The 16,795-nt window shown below is 37.7% G+C and overlaps 1 protein-coding gene across 2 annotated transcripts in view; it reads left to right on the top strand.

The window, feature by feature from the left end:
• The window catches only part of LOC135169678 (neuronal acetylcholine receptor subunit alpha-7-like), a 71,192-nt gene extending 54,535 nt beyond the window's left edge, over positions 1-16,657 (top strand). The window contains exons 5-12 of one of the 2 annotated variants that reach the window (XM_064134886.1): positions 3,043-3,223; positions 5,031-5,106; positions 5,734-5,928; positions 6,380-6,466; positions 6,687-6,796; positions 7,123-7,231; positions 7,750-8,141; positions 9,228-16,657. In XM_064134886.1, the coding sequence (XP_063990956.1) occupies positions 3,043-3,223; positions 5,031-5,106; positions 5,734-5,928; positions 6,380-6,466; positions 6,687-6,796; positions 7,123-7,231; positions 7,750-8,141; positions 9,228-9,395 (1,318 nt within the window). In that variant the 3' untranslated portion in view covers positions 9,396-16,657. Of the gene's footprint in view, positions 1-3,042; positions 3,224-5,030; positions 5,107-5,733; positions 5,929-6,379; positions 6,467-6,686; positions 6,797-7,122; positions 7,232-7,737; positions 8,142-9,227 lie in introns of both variants that reach the window. The other variant, XM_064134885.1, reaches the window with a different exon arrangement.
• Positions 16,658-16,795: the final 138 nt, after the last annotated feature.

Raw genomic sequence — 16,795 nt, 5'->3', positions numbered from 1 at the left:
TGGCATTTGGAGTAATGCCAAGGACAACTTGCATTCAGACCTCTAGTATTTTGGTAATTCCGGCCCTTCCACTTGACAATTTTGAAAGCATTAAATTCGTGTTTGTCGATACGTAATGAGTTTCAAGCGCTCGGGTATTGGGGCGAATACCATCTGAGCTTTCAAATCTCGTGGCAATGGTACTAACCGATGGTTGTTGGACCAGGGAGATTGTACCCCGATACTTTCGACGACACGTGGAATTATTGGGGAGCGAGAGTACTTGAGGGGGGGATGTAATGTATAGCTGGCACCGCCAACGCTTGGCACCCATTACCGCTTGAGTGTCCTGGTAATTAGCACCGGATGAGATGCAGTAAATAGCTTTGGGGCGGAGGGGGAGGGGGCATTGGGACTTTCTGAATCCACCGCCAGTGTATTTTGTATCTGCGATGGAGTATTGATTGTGGGTACAATTCCTGATGATTAATTTTCCGGGGATTTATGAGAGGCCTAGGGAATTTTGGGATTGCGAGGAGGGGGAGGGGGAAATTTTGAAGGGGAGGGAAGGTACTCATGAGGGATCAGGGGGGACAGACCTTTCATTCGTGATATACGGAGAAACGCTCCTAGAACAAAAGTAATAATTAATTAATTTACCATCGGTTATGTTCCACATTGGGGGGTGATTTCACCCCAGCCATGTCCCGGAAGTTGAAGGATTATGTCCTCTGGAGGGATAAAATTTTATTTTATTTCGAAAGGGAGTCATTTTTGGTTTCAAATAACTCTCGCGGAAGATGAGGAAGGGGCCAGGGCTGGTTCAGTGCTGATAGTCCTGGATCAACACTCGACCAACCATCGGCCAACACCCGTCCGTGTCTCATATCCGGGGATTTCCCCCCGGGGAGAAAGTGACGCTTCAGTGACGCTTAAGGGGGCTGCGTTCCGAGGGGGTAAATGGCCTGGTTCAGCCGGTATGTCGGCTTGAATCAACTTTTTACTACTTGGGTCGCGCCGATAACTGACTCAACCGGATGCTCACCGCCTCAGACCATAACATACCTCAGACTGGAGCTGGTGACTAATTGAAGTATCATCCGCCGCCAAGTGCTTGAAGCTGGCTCGAAAATTAGATTTGAATTGTTTCCAATTGAATACAGTGCATCGATTTGGTGGGCCTTTGATTGTAGTTTATAGCGGTGGGAAGAAAACAGATGCAGCGAGTAGATTCGATAGGGGCGGCTTCGGGGGGATGATTAGATCGTGTTACAAATGGGTTAGAACCATTGAAATCTACTTCCGTAAATGTACTGTGCGATACTATTTCCACTCGCTCACTCTACGCCGAATCACCTGCTCATTACTAAGATGAATTCTATTGTTTCGACCTTTACATCGGGTTTCCAGTAGTGAACGAGGTGAGAAGATGGATCAGGAAATGTCTGTTATCATCAACATCTGCCCTGAATCTGTAAACAATTCATGAAGTCTCACTTTTCTGATTAAATTGGAATATTTTCTGCATTTTCACGTCTGCTTTGCCGATCTCTATTAAATCTTTTCCGTTTTATCCGGAAATTATTACTGAATTTTCACACTTTCCTCCCTGCACTTTCCATCTTTATAAGCGAAGAAATTCACCCGCTATAAAACAATGAAAATTCCGTTTTCCCCGAAACCTTTGAATTATTGTGTTACTCGGATTACCATTTACTGACTGGACCAGTGCATTTTATTTCATTCAACCCAGTGAGCAGAACGCTTACCTGGTCCCGGCTTACGAGCCATTTTCACGTGAATAAAAGCCCCAAGAATTTTCTATGGTATTCCATATTTTTATTCACCTCTACTTTTTGCTTTGGTCATTTTTTCAACTCCTTAGTGAAGCTCCCAGTTCCTCCCCCCAGCTCCTACTCTTCATACCACTCTCTCATTCAGGACAAGCCTTCCGTCTTCCGTGTGAAACGCCGTCACAATGGGTGGGAATGGGAGGGTGGAAAGGGGGGAGGGGTAGGCGGTGGGGTAATTAACTTTAATAACACTGTCACTTCGTTTAACGAGTTACCTCATGCGGTGCCTCGCCGAAGCTCCACTAACAAAAAATAATTTAAGGCTAAAAAAATAGCAGAGAAAATCCGTGAAAAATAAAGAAAGTGGTGGAGAAAGGGCGAACAAATATATATCAAAGGGACTTGTGGTGGAACGGTAAAGACAGGACAGATATTAACGCTGCGGTGGGAGTGGTATCGATATATCGAAGATATATCGACGTCGATATCCAATCTTTTAAAAATATTCTCCGATTCCAAAGGAAAATTAGAAAATCGCAAGATACAACGACTGCAATTTTTCTATTGCGAGGTAAAAATCACTAATAATCTTGGAAAGACAAAATCAATGGATTGAATCGAAGTAAACATACCACCACACAGTCATCATTTATCAATATAATCCAGGAATTCTCACTGGTGAAAAGAAGCGAAACGTGGGCGGGGCAGTGGTCTGTGAGGTATAGTGCACCACGGGTTTGGTATCAAAGGGGCGTGAGGGGGAGATGGGACTGCAAGAGATGCGCGAGGGTGAGGAGATAGGGGGCGCATCAGGGGGGGGGCGGAGGGTGAGCTTTCGAAAAGAATGAAATAACGGATTGGGTTGCGGCCAACTGGCCAAGTTCCAACCAATCCTCAGCCGTCCGTGGATGTAGGGCTGCATATACTATATATAGAAGCATTCAACCTTGCGAGTACCATAACCCCTTCCCCAAACCCTTCCAAACTCCTCTTTATCCTGGACGGAGGGATTCTCGTTCTCCCGGATTTTTTTTTTGATTTTCCATTGGCAAATATTTTATCAATGAGTATCGGTGTAAATCCATTAGGGTCTATGAATATTTGAGAGGGGCTATGGCTGTCATGATTTCATCCGAAATATGGACGACTGTCGGGGAAGTGCGGAGGGTAGTTTTTGCGATAATGTATGCGATGAGAAATATTTCGGTGCTTGGATTTCCCTCTGAAGAAGAAAATTTTCGAGAAAAGTAATTGTTCAAATAATTTTCAGTGCTGACGAGGGCTTTGACGGTACCTACCCAACGAACGTGGTCGTCAAGGACAATGGCACATGTTTGTACGTGCCACCAGGTATCTTCAAAAGCACCTGCAAGATCGATATCACATGGTTTCCATTTGACGATCAACGCTGTGAGATGAAATTCGGCTCGTGGACCTACGATGGTTTTCAGGTAATCAGTTCGACAAATCGATTGAGACCCTTAAAAACTCATACGCTCAATATATTACATAATATATATTATATAATTTTCCTCGAGACGCCCGTCATGCAGAAACAATTATTATTTACACTTCGACGTGTCCTCGACAACAGTAAAATTGACATTTCCAAGTACCCCAACCACTATTACCGATTTACACCCTGAAATTTTCATTCCAACCGTCTAGACACTGATGTTTTTTTTAACCCATTCCTCCATGAATCTGCATCACTCCGAACAAAAAAAAATTTGACCGAATCCATGTTTTATTCCACGTATCCCACCCCCCGACCTACTTTACACCGGGGGGGGCGATCACTTCTCGTCTCTCCGCCCCAACATTCGATAGGTTAATACGAAAATTCCAGTGTCGCATCGCTCGTTGTGATTTGCAACCCTCTCCAAGTCTTGACGGATGAAAAAAAAAATGGACCTGCAGTAGCTTCAACACATTCCCGCCACGTCCTTGATGGGGTGATACGTCGCTCGTAAAGACTGAAGAGCCGATAAATCGATTGGCAGGTTAATAATCGATTATAAAAGCAATTACATCGGCTCATTCTCACCCCTCTCCAACCCGATCCATCGCCACATTGCCCGTCATTCTTCCTCGAAGAATTCGAGTCTCGGGGATTTTGGATAGGGAGCGGAGGGTTTCAATCGCTATGCTCAATGGAATTCCCTTTATCCAGATTCATTTCGTTTGTGACTCAGTTCAGCGTATACCCGGAGCATCAAATTTATTTCCTCGGGATTATCCAACCGAGAGTCTTGCCAACATCACGAGTATTTGATTTCAACTGCAATGTACGTTTCTGGAATAGTTGTGCTGTCCCTTTTTCATTTTTTCGATTTTCTCAGATTCAATGACGGCTTTTGTCGTCGTTCATATTTTACTTCTCATTCATTGTTGTATGTCAACTCATAACGAGAGGGAGAGCATAATTTTTTAGGGTCGTTGAAGTGCGACAGTCTCTGTAAAAAGTTTATGCTGTGTTATTATGTACTACTTAATTATGTAATTATGTAATTATGCGAACAAAACGGTGGGTGATGAGTATTCTAGGGAGAAAGCTGTTCTTTACTCGTACAGTGGAACTGTTAGATGAATTTTAAGTTCAGATTTCACTCCGAGAAAATTTTTAATAAATAAAAACTTGGAACTTCTTTCACGGATTCACTCAGCTACTCCGGCCGAGTTTTTCCAAAGCGATATCCACTATAAATTCCATTTCACTCCCAATTTCAGCCCTCAGAGGATGGAATATGATCCATAATAGGTGCCTTAATAATATTCTCCATAACAGAAACCGAAGAAAGAGGAGAAAAAGAAAATTATTTTTCTTTGTAGCCTGAGATATCAAGATGAACGAGAATTTTCTACTTGCCAAGGATGGGGTGAATTCAAGTGAAACGTCTCCCTAATTAATCAGCCGAGGGCTTCGACCTGAAGAGATGTAATTCAGGTTTTTACATCGTAATGACTTGCTACATAAAAACTTGCATTGAGAGGAATTTTTTTTTTACGACTGATAACGAAAGGGAGCAGTTCATTAACGTCGACGAATTAAGTTTCAGAGATGAAAAGCAATGAATGAAAATATTGTGTATTTTTTAAATAAAGTCGTAGGATCTTGGGAGAATTTTATTGATCGAGAGGGAGCCATATAACAGTTAGTAATTGCATCGGTTGAATACTTTGAATGTGAATTTTTAATCAACCCTCTCTCGTTTCTAATTATTCTATTGAATTTACTCAATTTTTTTCCATTTGCAGCTGGATCTCCAACTGCAGGACGAATCAGGCGGAGACATAAGCAGTTTTATCACCAATGGCGAATGGGATTTGTTGGGTAAGTACACCCTTCCCTCAATCACGTACCCCCATCGTCCATGTCACTATATATTCCCTCCCCCCTCCCCCCCAAAGAGCGATTCAAGGAAGCCGAGGATCTCGCGATTTCCATGCGGAGAATCCTTCGGTCATGATTCTCGTCTCAATTCCTCCATTACACTCTTTTATTTCCAGGATATACGGATATACAGGCTTTAGTCCTTTTTCCTTTTTCTGAAACTCTCCCCATGTACCACCACTGAATACTTGCTTCACTGCAGATTCGCTTGTGGATTGACCTCGAACGAGTCTGATAATCTTCACGTACGCGGTCGACTCGACAGCAAACGCTCGAGACGTGATTTGAAGATGAAATAACATCTTATTGTTACACAGCTGACAAGCAAACGATCATTCAGTTGGCTTTTATTTGAGTTTTCAACTTGTTTCTCATATTTTTTATGAGTTGTGTCAATCAATTTTTCATAACAATAGGGGAATAATTCTTGAGCCAACAGATTTATTCGAGAGATAAAAATCCCAGAAAATGTTATTACATTTTCAATATAATTAACGTTATTTTATTATACGTATTTTACTTTCACATATACACTAAATATAACAAAATAAATATTTTTATTCACAGGAGTACCGGGTAAAAGAAACGTTATATTCTACAACTGCTGCCCAGAGCCCTATATTGACATAACATTCGTCGTAATCATTAGAAGACGAACACTCTACTATTTCTTCAATTTAATAGTACCATGTGTACTAATTGCCAGTATGGCTGTACTTGGTTTTACTCTACCACCAGATTCTGGTGAAAAATTGTCCCTGGGTGAGTTCATTTATATCTCAAAATAGTACCTCTGCATTGTTGAGTCTGTGGTTATTCTGGTCGCCCTCGTCCAATAGCCATGCAATCAAACAATCCAATTCACAATTACCAGGCTACCTCCATGTTTCCCCCAAATACAGAAGGCAGTTGAAACGCGAGGAAAAAAAAATCGAGGAAAATGAAATTCGTACGAGAGAACAGTGCCAATCACCGATGGAATTGTTCAATTCGAGTCGCGGTCAAATCCCTATTTTCTTCATCTGGACATTTATTTCGTGTGTCACGTTTACAAGCGTTTGGTCTACCTAGATGTGCCCAACACATCCAATGACTATCGTGCCTATTGCTTACCTCGACTGATTTATTGTTGTTCATCTATGACGTTGTACACTGATGTAAAAATATTTTTTTTTCTCGATGTAATTACTAATATAATCGATATCCTTTGCAGGGGTAACGATTCTTCTGTCCCTCACAGTGTTCTTGAACATGGTTGCTGAGACAATGCCAGCAACGTCCGACGCTGTGCCGTTATTAGGTGAGTATTGGTGGGATTCAGTCAATGGGATATCAATTATTGTCTTTTCGATGAGTGGAATTAATTAATTGACAGTCACTGAAGACTGGGATATCTGATTAATCAGACAGTTCCAGGAGCAAAGTGGTTCCGCTTTTTACATAAATAAATAAACCCACCCCCTGTTCCACCCCACGTGAAATTTTCTGATTCCCTTCGTTTATATTTCACTGTTTCACAGGTACATACTTCAATTGTATAATGTTCATGGTCGCCAGCAGTGTGGTCAGCACAATTCTCATTCTGAACTATCATCATCGTAACTCAGATACTCATGAAATGTCTGAATGGGTAATGTCCCGATTGATAATCCCCAATCACTATTCAGTATCGAAGTGGGAAAAGGAGATAAGTCGGCTCATCTCTGAGTGAAGTTTTTCTATCGGTTTATCTCCGAATCCAAGTGAGATAGCGATTTTTTTGTAATGACCTGTTCTGTAGTACTGAATTCCCTGTGCAAAAAAGGTCATTATAAAAATTAAGCTATCTCCCCTCAATTTCGAGGTTTTAATCAAAAACGGGTTGATCGTCAAAAGTAACTAATCTCGTTTTACTCCTTCGCTACTGCATTGTTCCTCTTGATAATCCACACTTTATGATTACGATTTTCAACTCAGGTGAAAGTACTATTCCTCGGTTGGTTACCCTGCATCCTGAGAATGTCGAGGCCTTGCGACAAGGAGGAAAAAGACGCTCAAAAGTCGCAAAAGCCCTCACCAGTAACAGGCAAGTTATTTTTATAAATAATTAGTGTCGTATCTTTTAGGTAGAAATATTTTCCGTGAATCTATCCTCAAATTTGAGTAGCTTTGGTTGATTGACATTTATCTTCCACATTTCAAGACGCGTGAGGCACTAAAATCGGCCTAAACCGGATAACGACAAAAATCCTCACAAAATACAACAAGAATGTCTTCATCTCAGGCACAAGTTTTTCTAGCATTTTTAGTACACTCTTAACTCCTTCGTATACTTCATGTTTATAACGAGCAGTTTGATGTTCAACGGTGTGTAAAGTTATGAGTTCACATGTGCTTCATTTCAACCATTACTTATTTTTTCCTGTATGAACAGCATTAAAAGCATTTCACCATGAAACTCAACATTTCGTGAAATTTTATTGTCAAAAAATTTGACCTATTAAATTCCCGTACATCGTTCAGCCGTTGTAAAGTGAATTATTTATTTTTCACATACTATCGTATGAACGTAAAAATGATTATTACACACAGGTGCTAACAAAGGATACGGTGATCTCGAGTTACCCCAGAGAAGCAGCAAATCATTGTTGGCAAATGTATTGGATCTTGAGGATAATGCCCTGGCATCCCACAACAACTTGTTAAACAATGTTTACAGTACACCAGGGCCTCATCATCATGCACTATCGGGGCATGGTCACAGTCACATACACACAACACCACATCATCATCACAGTCATACACCGGCACCAACGCCGCATCATCAACACGCAACGCCTTTACCACATTCATCGTATCCGGCGCATCAATTGAGCCATACGCCGCATCATCATCAGCATCCACAGGATGGTACAACACCCCAGGTTGAAACGATACTACAGAGCGCATGTTTCTGTGCACGTTATGAACTCGTTCTTATTTTGAAGGAAATCAAGGTAATGTATGACTTGTTTGGCTTTGGGTGGGATAAAAAAATTTTATTCACTGAAATTTTCATTTCCTCCCTAAACCGACCCCTGAACCTCCCACCCCTTATTCATTTGACATTTCTATGTCACTCCATAGCAAATAAAATCCTCGAGGGATCGCGAGTGCGACATTCCAGAATCAAACAATTTCCGAAAATCATAAAATTATTTCTGGCAACATTTCTACGACACAGAAACCATCAAATGAATAAGGAGAACTGTCCCAAAATCCCGGAAGAAGCACCTGTTACCAATATTAATAATCCGTCACATTGAAGAATAAAGTAACCCTCGAACTTTCCACTCCCCTTTTCCGCCCTTTCGATCCGCAAAGTCAGCAAATATGGCCAATGCCAATGTGTGTGGTAGAAAATATTTCCCGGTGAAATCGACTCGAGTGAAAAAAACGAGAGAAAGCGTAAAGCTTACCGGAGTATCTACCACAGCTGACTCAACTCTACCCTACCTATATGCTCCATCTCATATGCGAGTGTTTGGGAAGGATTATTCCTTTTCGACTCGTGTCCAAACTAGATTTTTTTCCCACCCCCACCCCCGGATTAAACTCCGCCAAAACAAAAGGAAAAAAAAATCCTCATTGACCCGTTTTCTAATACTATGAGCGCCCCAAAGGGGTGCGAAGGGGTGTGCTCGGAGAAAAGGGCCCTGGTAGAGAGAACTATATGAATATTCACCCCTAAGAGTGATAACAATTTACTAATCATTCACCATATCCCTACGGTAAAATACCCCATATCACAGCTATCTCTACCAGCAACTTCTCTCCGGGTCATCACAAGGTAATAGTTACTGGTGAAATGGACAGCTGTCACACAGGGGTGGATATATTTTAGAAAATGATGTGTCAACAATCATCAGAATATCTCAGCACTCACTCCGATGCCGAGACTGTTGAATTTTTACCATATTTTTTACTAAAATTGTTCTACTGATTTATTTAACCAGAAACTATAACCACACGGTTAAAGTATATTTCACAACAGTTTTCACTGAGACATTGTCTCCTTGTTATGTTGATTAATAAAAAAATAGATAATCACGGATCAGCTGAAAGCTAATGATGAAAATACGAAGATAACCAACGACTGGAAATTTGCGGCAATGGTGATAGACAGGATGTGCCTAATCATTTTTACTCTGTTCACCATTATTGCTACAATCACCGTCCTATTTTCAGCGCCACATATAATCGTCACGTGATTCAAAAGAGCACATCATAAACCACCATTGAGTGGAGCCGCTCATTTACGTATAAATAATATACGTGTATTGGTTGTTACGGGTCGTTTTAACCGTGCTGTAGTCACGTTTCAACAGAAAAAAACTTTTTTTATGCTTGTAAAACAATATGGATTATATAATTATCCTGTGTCGTACTGTGACTTTTATTAAAACGTAAAAATTATGAAAATATTGTAATCGAGGAAGGGGTAAATTATGGAGTACTCGAATCAACAAAGTTGTCATCATTTTTTTAGTACTTCGAGGAAGATGATAATGTAGGTAGAGGAGTGTAAAATGCTACGAAATAACAATTTAATACGCCTTAGCGATCATCACTTCATCTCATTTATGGTAATTGCGATAAAAAAAATTATTAATACACATTTCTGGTGATTGGGGGGATTAGAACACTGTTGGAAAAATAGGAAAATTTCGGGGAAATATTTTCACCAGTGTACACGGACCGATGATTCTGAATATTCATCACGTTAAGAATCATTAAACCTACTGACTAATCACTATATTCAGTGATTAACTGTATTTAATTACTCTGACTATAGTTCAGCTGTATTCAGATTAATTAAAAATGAAAATGTGAATTAAAATGAATTGATTTCCTCAGTGTGCCATTTTCACATTAGCGAAACAAGAAAAATAACGTAAACTGATAAAATGCAATATAAATAGATAAATGAGGCACACGGCGAAGACACTTTTGTGCAAGGAATGCCAATGCGCACACATTATACTCTCAACACAATGAACTGCCAAGGTGATTCAAATGCCAGTGAATTTTATTATCCGTATCAGTAGTATATGGCGAAAAGGAGAAAATTGATGAAAAAAAAGTGAAAAATGAATTTTAAAAATGTGAATAAAAATTGTACGAGAAGAGGTGAAACAATTATAGGTGAATTTATACTGCAATTGCAAGTGGCGTGCGATTCTTCGGACCGGAGAGAAGTGTCGATAAATATTTTAAATCACTGATACGATTATTTGTACGATTATGGACATTCTTGGAGGATTTATATCGTGAGTACATTTTATTATTTTTTCACTCAAGCTGATTATCATAAATGTGGAGGGATAATTTGTGCAAAAAAAACTGGAAAATAGTGTGAAGAGTAGTGCAGGGCGTCTTCATTTAATACATTAAACATTAACGAAGGGGATTATTCATTGATTTCAATCTACTGAACACGATTGTTTTTCCTGTATCACTGAATTTACTGAAGACTTCATCAACAAATTGGATTATCCTTGAGCCAGAGAACTGTGGGCCATCGTGACGCATGACCTAATGTATTAACTTAAGACCCTAAACGTCTTAAAGAAGGGAATAAAATTATCTCGACTTGAAACGCCATTTTTTCTAGGGAATGGACGCAAGCGAAGTGAAAACGTCTTCTAGTCCCATGTGTCCGTTGTTATCCCATTACTCAGAGTTAAACAAATTAATGAAACATAAAAAAAAAATTGTGTATCTTGTGAGTATTAGTTTACCTACCGCACGCCACTCATTAGCTGGCCAAAACCCGCATTCATTATACGAAAATGCTCCAAATCGGATTATCCGTCAACAAATTTCCGACGTAAAAAAATATTTCGAGTGGGGTAAATGGAACAATGAGAGGAAAAGAGGGAAAACCCCAAGCGCTTCGTCATAATACAATTTATACACACACTGGTACATTGTTCAGGTACACGTGCTTCGGGTGAACATCTGAATTGGGGGATGAAAAATATTGCGTGGTTATTGTGGTGCGTTGCAATTGAAACAGTAAAAACTGGTTGAAGGAAAACAAAATTTACAATGTAATGAATGAATTATTGTGACTATAAATTAGCATGTCTTCTGGAGAATCAAAAACATGGGGATGAAAAAGGGTTGTCTGTCACAGGGACACAGGGAGGTTTTTAAATTTTGTGATTTTATTTGAAAATCAAATTCGGAAGAAAACGAAGGGAAATAGAGGGACAAAGTTGAATGGAATCATTGACATTGTTAATTCAATGGATAATGGAATGTCAGGAGTTGGTGCTAGTGTCTTAATCTATATTGGTACCACCCAAGTTTTAACGTTTACCCGTCGATCAAGAGGCTGCACACAATGAGGAAAAGCGAATTTCAAACAATTCCAGTTAACTCGAAATTTACGTCGTTTCGTTTACACTCCGTTTCTAGAGTTATTTATTTTCTCCACTTGTGTTTACTGTTCACGACTGCAACTAAAGTCGTTACCTTTTTGACACTCGCTGGAGATTTTTATGTTTTTTTTTTCGCGATTGGAAATTGAGTTAGGGCCCGGTTGCAAAGAGTTTCGTTGGGTAAATTGATGGTTAAGGGTCGGGGTAAACAGTAAAAAAGTGACGGGTGAATTTAACGGACGGGGGGTAGAAGATTTATCCTGGGGGTTGGGCGAATTGTTTGGGGGTGGTTCGATGTGGAGTTGACCAAAGGTCACTGGGTGATCAAAATGACGCAGTTAACCAGTGGTGGGGATTTTCAATTGAGAATGTTGCTTTCGAGTGAAAACAGGGAATTCATTAAATCAAAAATTTCCAATTTTTTGGGACCAGTTTGACTAATTTTGCCCTCGAGAGCTTGAATATACTATTTTCAGGTCATGAATGGATGTGTGGATGTACGTAACTTGTCCCTTAACGGTAATTGAAAAAATAATTGGCTAAATGAATCCACTTGTTACTAAAAATATTATTCAAATTCTCCCTTGACCGAGTTTAATTGCGGAATTGATTGCATCATTTGTTGGTCAGAATAATTATTTTTAATGTCCCACGAATAAATATTTAATTTTATTTTAACCTTTTAAAGGTCCTCCGGATGTTTGTTTCTATTTTTGCGGAACATACTTTGTTAACGGATAATCCCATGAAAGGGCGTGACCAAAAAAAATGGACACATTCGATAAATAAACCCAATAACCACCACAAATTTCCGAACATTAAAAAATAAATAATTCAGCTGTACGTAAATTTTTTTGGCCAATGGCATTGACGCGACAACCAATCACATTATCTTTTAAATCTAACTGAGGATTAGATATTATTGAAAATAAAGATAAAAAGACGAGAGAGAGCGTTGTTAATGATGTTAATTGAATAAATTATAAGCGTCGATTATCGTACCACTAAGTGAAACCGAAAAAAAATGTCCGATTTATTAAGAAAATAATGAATTCCGGTCCTGAAGCCGAGGAAAACAGAAATTTTCGTAATCAATGAAGTAAGGAAGCCAACACTGCAGCGGAAAATTAATTAACCAAGGAAAAAATAAATAATCAAGTTCGGTAGATAATTGCCTCGTTGATAGGTATAAAATGATACTCCGGAGTAAAGCAATAAATTATTGAACATGGCGTTCACGCTTAATTCGAGTCGATGAATAATATTGCCAGTTTGCAAAGCGATTCCTAGGATAATGAGAAATACGAGATGATTAATTAATGATTTTAAAAAAATTAGTAACAAAGTGAAATACGTGAGAAGGTAATACAGGCATTAACATTAAGTGCAATAGTTTTTCCATTTTATATATGAAGTAAAAAAAATACATCTCAACACTTGCCGATCATTGCCCGCAGTGTAATTCACTCCTAGAGTTAAATGACTGGGGAAAATATTGTTAATGAGATGTCCTGGTGGTGCATCAAAATGGAGACGGCACTTCACTTCAGATTTATAAATAAATAAATTTTTAGAGAATTCCGACCGTTTCTGTTTTGAAAAAAGGCCACAAAACCCAAAAATTCTTCTTCAGACACTTGTTTTTCCAGTGCTGCAGTAAAATGACTCCGCAAAATCATAAAACTTATGAAAAATATGGACCTCTCGTTTAATATCTTCGCTGCGTCATTGATTGAGTTGATGGATATCCTTGAAGCTGAAAGAAAAATTTTTTTTTATTACTTTGCGGAGCATTGTGGTGGCTCCAGTCCCACCCCAATTCTCCCCACAATCCGTTACCTTCCCAAGGACCTGTTCCGCAAAATTTGATGAAAAAATGACAAAATAACGAGAATAGATACATTAAAAAATGAATTAAGAAAAAAAACGTAATGACTCATCGTGTACGATACAACGTATGCTCAAGATAACTACTGTGAAAAATTTAAACTAAAAAACTAATAAACAAGCATTATAAATAAACCAGTGAGGATCGAGGAGCCTCTTAGAAGTAAAAATAAAAATCTAGCGAATGTGGACATGTACTATAAACAACAAGGGGTAATTTCATCAACAATGACAATTGCTGAGACATTAAATAAATTGTATCATAAGTTGTCAATATGCCACTTGGCAAAAGACCCTTTTCTTCCTAATTTTCATCGATTAAATTATCACTGTAATATCGTAAAATAATTTACAAAGTGAATTTATCAAATTCTGCATTCCTCATGGGCAGTTGCAGCTCAACCTGTATAAAATGATCAATCTGTTATCTTAAAAAACACTTTTCGTATTTAAATATTTAAATACTTTTTCATTTGTCTCGTCATTTGTATACTGTCCAGTGATTGGAAACGTAGACATTCATCACAAGCAGATAATCATTTCGTATGAATAAGAAACTGTTACTAAGAATAATTAGAATAATTGAATTACTCTTGTGGAACAGAGAAGAGTTTGAGTATGAAAAAAAATAATGGCAGATGGTCAGCGATCAGAGCTCCTGTCGTACGGCTAATCATTTTTCCTCATTTATTTTCATTTGTCTATCAACATTATCGTGGACTCTGGCACTGATCGCCGTTGGACCTTTGCGATTGACATACTGTAAAATTGTACATTCAGTTATAATATTTATAAGAGATAAAATTAATCTAATATTATCACGAGCCGGTATAACGGGATGTTTCATCTAGTATTAGAAAAGCGAATGCAAGTGCCAAAATTAATCGAGCTAGAGTGAATTTTACATTATTGTATTGGTACCACGACTATGCACATGTTGAACATTAATTGTTTGACAAATTGGATGTGTAAACGACGAAAGGATGCCGAATGAATTAACGTAAACGTCTTTAACTTGTTGATGAATAAATTACTGCAAAATTTTTCATTAGATTAAGAGTGATTAAAAATTTGACAAAAAAAATACAAAAATTTTGGAAATATCGAGGAGAATATTGAGGAAAGGGCAATCGCGTGTGCTTTGCTTTAAAAATACATTGATAATGGTCTAGATAAAATATTTCATCCCCGTTTAACATTAATTTCCCATACAATCTCTCACCCCTTCACCCCCGCCCCTGCCAGAGTCAAAATGGTATAGTTTTTTGTAAATTTGGAACATCAGGGAAAACGAAGATGCGAATAGTTGAGGATAAATATAAATATATATATTTATATCGAAAAAGTAACTCAAAAGAAATAAAAAAAAATACAATTGAATGATGTTGTTCCCGTCAACGTGAATTAAAAAAGAATCTCCATGAAAATTAACGAGTAAATATTCAAAATTGTTTAGGAGCTTGCGTAATATAATCGAGAAAGTATTTTCTCATTACGACCACGGTTCGTCAATCTTCCGGGCAATTAGAAAATGAAAAAAAAATCGTCGATAAAGAGTTGAATAATAAATAATGAAAAAAACTTATTATTAAAAATGAATACTGGGAAAAAAGTCACGACTTATTACTCGCCACTCCCCTAGATAAATTAATTTCCACCTAATCTCCGATAAATAACATATGTATATACATATATGTCTATATTACACTGCATATGTATATACATATTCGATTAAATTTAATCATCATGGGAGTTTTCTTCTTTTGCGAAGAACAAATCCGAATGGCTATTTAGCTACTGTATCGAGTGCTTAATTATAACTTTTACACGACTCGCAAAATAAAGCAAAACAAATAATTGAAAAAAAAAATACAAATAACGGTTGTAGTTAATAAATCCAGGCAGTTTTTACAGAAAATGAGAAAATAATAATGGTAGATCAGATACTGTAGAATAATTAAAACTCCAGTGAGAAAAAAACATTTAAAAAAATAGCTGACTCTCGTTTCCCGAATTTTAACGAACAAAATCAATATTCACGCTATCTCACTCGCGCAAAATCCCTTTATTCTTCGATTATTCTCCCGAAAGATGAATTAATCTCGCAGAACAATAATTTTTCGAGTATAAAAAACAAGACAGCGCTCCAAAGTCAAACGAAATATTGAAAAAAAACATATACCATTAAACATATTCTATACATATTTAAACTATTGAATGCTAAAATCATATTCGTATGAATAAAATGAAAAAAAAACAAATGACATGAATAATCAATTACTGAATATAAAACAAAACAATGAGGGCTAGCTTGTAATCAATAGGAATGTAGTAATACTATGACAGTAACCATAGGAATGGTTCAGGTAGTTTTATTAGAAATTAGGATCAAACTTTATCGAGATCACACATTCTCTCTCTCTCCCCCCTCTCTCTCGCTCTCTTTTTTTTTCTCTTTTTTTTGTCCCTCTCTCTCTCACTCTCTCCCTCTCCCTCTCCCGCCCTCTCTTTCTCTCTCTCTGTCTAAACTATTACCTTTAAAAAAAAATATCTAAAACTTGCCCACACATCTTAAAAATACTGCTGCAATGAGGAAAACGAAATGATAATGAAAATAATAATAATAATAATTATGAGGATCTAACTCTTCTTCTAACTCCTTAGATAACTTTGAGGATAGGATAGATTCTTTGGACACTGTCCCACCAGCCACCGGGTTAAACTACTATTGCGACAATGAAATAATATTTTCAATGAATTTCCTCGGATGACAACAGTGTGAAAAAAATACGAAATGATAAAATGATAGATTGTGTGCGTTATTGACAGGTGAGATTGAAAAATTATTTCCCTCGAGATAATAATGCTGGTGAGACGATGTTGGGAAATGACTCACTTGAAATTTTTCATTAATGCCTCACTAACAGCCTGGTTTTAAAATAAATGAGTAAATAAAAGAAAAATAATAAATTTAATTTAAAATGAAGAATAGTAAATTCATATTGAAGATTAATGAATAAATAAAATTTGTTATATTCCTACTGGGCTGTTACACGAGGCAACGTTGATTGATAAATGAGAATCCCTGTTAACTGGTGAATACGTAATCGCCACATTGTAATATTATAAAACATTATTACGTTATTATGAAATTGTTGAAATAAATGAAATGAAAATAAATGTCTTCCATTTGCTCCTGATTTATTTTATTTTACTGGTTCACGTTTTTAGCTGTCATGGAACGTCGAAGAGTCATCAAAGATAATCGTTGCATTCATTTTTTCATATTTTTGTTTATAAATTTTTATCATTTCTATTTTTATCTGCCGATGAGACCG

Source organism: Diachasmimorpha longicaudata, chromosome 15 (genome assembly GCF_034640455.1).
Source record: "Diachasmimorpha longicaudata isolate KC_UGA_2023 chromosome 15, iyDiaLong2, whole genome shotgun sequence".
NCBI classification, from domain to species: Eukaryota; Metazoa; Arthropoda; class Insecta; order Hymenoptera; family Braconidae; genus Diachasmimorpha; species Diachasmimorpha longicaudata.
Note: the sequence above shows the minus strand (reverse complement) of the source record. Positions and strands in the feature narration are given on the sequence as shown.